Raw genomic sequence first — 4,596 nt, forward strand, 5'->3', positions numbered from 1 at the left:
CGGGGATACGGAAGAAAAAGTCTTCGGTCTGTCCAATGATTGTAAACAGTCATTAGGTCCGTCAGACTGAAGATATTTTAGCGGTAATGAGACCAAAAATAATTAAGACCCATCGAATCCAAATTTAAGACATTTTAAGACTTTTTAAGGACCCGCGGACACCCTGTTGTTACAGTATAATTACATATTTAAGTACCGAGTAATATTAACTAAGTACATGCACTTACTATCTGGTAATGGTTAGGATGAGGGTTTGGTTTATAGTTAGTTGCATGTAATTATGCATAATTTATTGTTGCTATTACTACATGTAGCGTGTAACAAGGACACCATAAAATGGGGTTACCAGCTTTAGAATATTACAGCGAGTTAATAATATCAGAATTGTCATTGTGTGAACAATATGACACACATTCACAGAAAAATAAGTTGTGAAGGGTTAAGTAAACTCCAAAATTTCAAAGAGGAACAGCAAAATAAGGGTTACAGTACATTTTAAAGTACATTTTTTTATTGTATTTATTTATTGTATTTTTCTATTTTGAATATAATAAAATTGTGGATCTTTTACTTGAGTTGAATAAAAATTAAGTATTCAACTTCACTACATTTATTTTTCATCACAAGTAAAGAAAAAAAAAAAAAAAAAAGAAAAGGCAGACAGAGCAAAAGGGTGAGCTGGCATTTGAACAGGCACTTTTCAAACTACTGGGATGGTGACCAGCACTTCAGGCAATAAAATTCAGTCTAATTCAGAAACTTCCAGTTCAGCTGGGGGACAGAGCAATAAAGTGAAATTCACTCACTGGCTTGTTTAATCAATACTAAAAAATTAAAATCATGATTTTTTTTGTCAACATTATGATTTTGATTTCATGATTTTAAGACAGTATTTCCTTACACACTTTATATTCATGAATACATTTTGGCATTTATCAATTAGAATTTGAAACACATTTCAAAAGGAAACCAATTAGAGCTTTATCAAAAGGTTGTAACAGTCTCTCAAATAACAAAAACTAGAACAGTGTGTTGTAAGGCCGGTCTGTTTCATTCTTATGCTCTATTTAAGTGTGCAGCATTCTGACTGTCCACTACTGCCGCAGAACTCCACTCGCAACGCTCAAAATGTTACAACGCCTCCACTTTGCAGTGTGTCTGTACCAAGCGTGTTTAAATATAATTATCATTAATTAATTAAAATATAATTATCACAGATACAGTTGCAAAGATGCACACTTTGTTTCCAAATGCCCAAAGTAAACATTTAAGCAAAGCCAGACAATTCATAAAGAAATCCGATACATCAAGCTTGTAAAATTATGATTTTTAAATATTTTTAATGACGTCTCTAATGTGCATCAAGGCTGCATTTATTTGATCCAAAATACAGTAAAAACTGTATTACTGTGAAATATTATTACAATTTAAATCTATTTGAATATTCCATTTGACGCAAAGCTGACTTTTCGGCATTATTACTTCAGTGTCACATGATCCATCAGAAATCATTCTAATATGCTGATTTGCTGCTCAATTATTATTATTATTATTAGTGCTCAGTTATTAACAATGATTCTGATTTTTATCAATGTTAAAGTTTTTTTCTGTTTAATATTTTATGGAAACTTTTTTTTTTCATAATTATTTGATGAATAGAAAAGCTCAAAAGAACAGCATTTATTTAAAATAGAATCTTTTGTAACATTATGTTTTTTTACCGTCACTTTTGATCAGTTTAATAGAAAACAAAACTTTTTACAAGTACTGTATAACAACTTGCATCCAATGTGTAAACAATATGATTTAAGTACTTAATCCAGCAGAAGTGTGATCACAATCTACATATTTTAAACACTCATAATAGATGACACTACCTGCTTTTCATGGAGATTAGCTGCCACCCAGTGTTATTCACTTGATATTTGCAAAGTTGAGCATTCAACGCTTTTTCTGCATGAGCGTGAAGTTCAACTCTTTAACTGCAAATGCTCACTTGCTCTGTGCCTGAAGACCTGCACCTTGAGGGGAGTGGCAGAGAAATCGTGCTTTTTGCAGTTTAGAAATCCTGCAGAATAAAGATTTTATTACAATTTTGATTAATCGTACAACCCTAATTGTCGCAATTTTGTCCACCCCTGAAATGGTCATATTTTTTAAATTACCAGAGCACTGAGCAGTTGAAGTAAACAGAAAACTCATAACCATGGAATGGCGACATTAAAATGTCAATACAAGTAAAACTGAATTTTAGAGAATTTCACATTTTAGTAACATACATACATGTATAATTAAATTCTAATGTTTTCTTTTTTAAATGGTTTATAGATTAATCAGTTGAATGTTCATACTCCACCCACCTGAAGTAAGAGCTGCAGGTGGCCAGCACCATTTTATGGCAGGGGAACTCGCTCTCCTCCACCAGCAGAGTGATGTCAGTCAGCAACTTCTGTTCGTAGAAAAACTTTAGCTGTTCCAGCACAGAAACGGCATAATCTGTGTTGACTTGCCGACGCTCTCCAACCTCCGACATGTTCGTATCCCATGAGTTTTCAACCAGTTTCTGAATGTCAAAGAGTACCGGTTCCTTTCTGCAATGGCCTGTACCCTGAATACTTTGAAAATTAAGGTAATTTCTCTACCATGCTGAATTTTTACAACTTTTACAGCGGTTCCACAGAGTTCCGCTGTCTCGGAGGATGTTGGGATTGAGGGAGGAAGTGACGTGAGGTAGAAGGAGATGTCTACATCAGAACACCTGCAGTCCAGAGTGTCTATGGAAAAAAATGGGCACATTAGAAAGCTAAGGACAAAAGAGAACTTGAACCACCTTCTGATGTACTGTAAAAGAAAAGAAAGTATTTTCTATATATTTTCTAATATTTATGCAGGGCTCTACGCTTACTTTTCTTTTCTAAACATGTTCAAAATTTTAGGAGCACCTGCTAAACAATTATCCAAAATGTTATCAAAAAGTAGCCTTCACATTACGAGGTGATATTTGACTCCGCTAACTTTATTAAAAGTATGTCATCTTTTGTCAAATTCTTAAAAAAAAAATTATATTTTATAAGCTTTTTAAAAATTGTAATTAAAACGAAAGAATAAGAACAAGTAGAATAAGCAATACGTTACCAATCAAATGAAATCAGTATTAACAAAATTAATTTGTAGAGGTGGCACAGAAGAACACAAAAGTGGCTTGGTGTACTTTCAGACATTTAATGAGGCTCAGAAGTGGAATGAGTGCAATTAAATCCATAAATTCGTGATGATATTAATGTTTTAAATATAACATTTTGAATATAGAAATATTAAATGATTTAAATAACAGAAAAGATACTTTTAAAATGAACTGCCAGCAGGTGGCGGTAAGTCCCTGATTTTTATCACTGAATCATTCATTCAATTGATTCATTCGAACGGCTGATTCATTCAGGAATGAATCAAGTGACTGTCTCTTTATGAATGGGTAATCATGAATCACTGACTCACTAGATTCATTTAAAAAAACGTTCATTCATAAACGAAACTGCTGTGTTTGAACGGAGATGCGCAGCGGCTGAGCTGTGACTTTGTTTTTAACTATTTTCAACGATGAAATATAGCAAAATCAGACAATAGTGTTATAGTCAGACAATGTAAGTCACTTAATATTAACTTCTTGTTTATTGAATTGTATTGTATTAAATCAGTATCACATTTACAAACTCCTTTAAAAAATCATTAAAAGCTGGCACTCATCTTAGTTCATCTCGATCTCACATCTATAATCAACGAAGCTCTCTACACTGCGCAATGAATCTCTCCCTTTGCTTATGAAAGGATTCGTGAGATATGTCTGTGATACATTACTCAATGCTGCAAAAACACGTAGAAACATTTGAAGCTCCCCTGAGCGCAATCACAAGTATGATGATGATCGGGTCAGTCGCACTGGTGCTCCTAAAAAAATGTTTATAGTCGCACGCAGTAGTTTTCAGTCGCAAATGCTTCAAATGTTAAACAATAGAGTAACACTTTCATATACCTGCCAGTTCCAATTTTTACTTGCTTTTGGCAAATGTTAATTTTGGACCTTTAAAAGGGGCTTTTAAAGGGAAACTCCATCCAAAAATGAAACTTCAATATTTACTCTCCCTCATAATGCCCCGGCTTTCTTCAGTTAAACACAAAGATAAAAAAAAAATTTTTTTAAATCTATCTCTGCGAGTCCACATGTTGCAAGTGTATGGGACCCCAAAGCTAACGCTTCAAAAACTCCACAAAGTGAACACAAAGGTAGTCCATACTAGAGCCCGACTGATATATAGTTTAGCCAATATTATCGGCCGATATGAGCCTGTCACCGATATATCGGTATCAGCGAATATGCCGCCGATATGAACATTTTTTATACAGAGCATATAACTGCATTAAAGCCTGTGTTACGGAGATTATCACGGCCATTTGATTCTGGCGTTTATACCAGCCGCACCGCGGCCCAGAACTCATGCTTATCACATCGGTCACATCACATCGCTAGACTTGTGCCGGTATTCGGTAATGCGATATATCACGGTAATGAATATGCACGATATTGTTATCATGGGCACT

General features: G+C 34.2%; 1 protein-coding gene across 2 annotated transcripts in view; it reads right to left on the reverse strand.

Annotated features, from left to right (window-relative positions):
• LOC107660299 (kelch repeat and BTB domain-containing protein 2-like) overlaps positions 1-4,596 on the reverse strand; it is a 32,726-nt gene that overhangs the window by 7,456 nt on the left and 20,674 nt on the right. The window contains exons 2-3 of one of the 2 annotated variants that reach the window (XM_016449580.1): positions 2,643-2,774; positions 2,361-2,563 (exon numbers count right to left, since the gene is read on the reverse strand). In XM_016449580.1, coding sequence (XP_016305066.1) covers positions 2,361-2,563; positions 2,643-2,645 — 206 coding nt within the window. In that variant the 5' untranslated portion in view covers positions 2,646-2,774. Of the gene's footprint in view, positions 1-2,360; positions 2,775-4,596 lie in introns of both variants that reach the window. The other variant, XM_016449581.1, reaches the window with a different exon arrangement.

Source organism: Sinocyclocheilus anshuiensis, unplaced genomic scaffold (assembly GCF_001515605.1).
Source record: "Sinocyclocheilus anshuiensis isolate Anshui unplaced genomic scaffold, SAMN03320099.WGS_v1.1 scaffold1871, whole genome shotgun sequence".
In the NCBI taxonomy this organism is placed as follows: Eukaryota; Metazoa; Chordata; class Actinopteri; order Cypriniformes; family Cyprinidae; genus Sinocyclocheilus; species Sinocyclocheilus anshuiensis.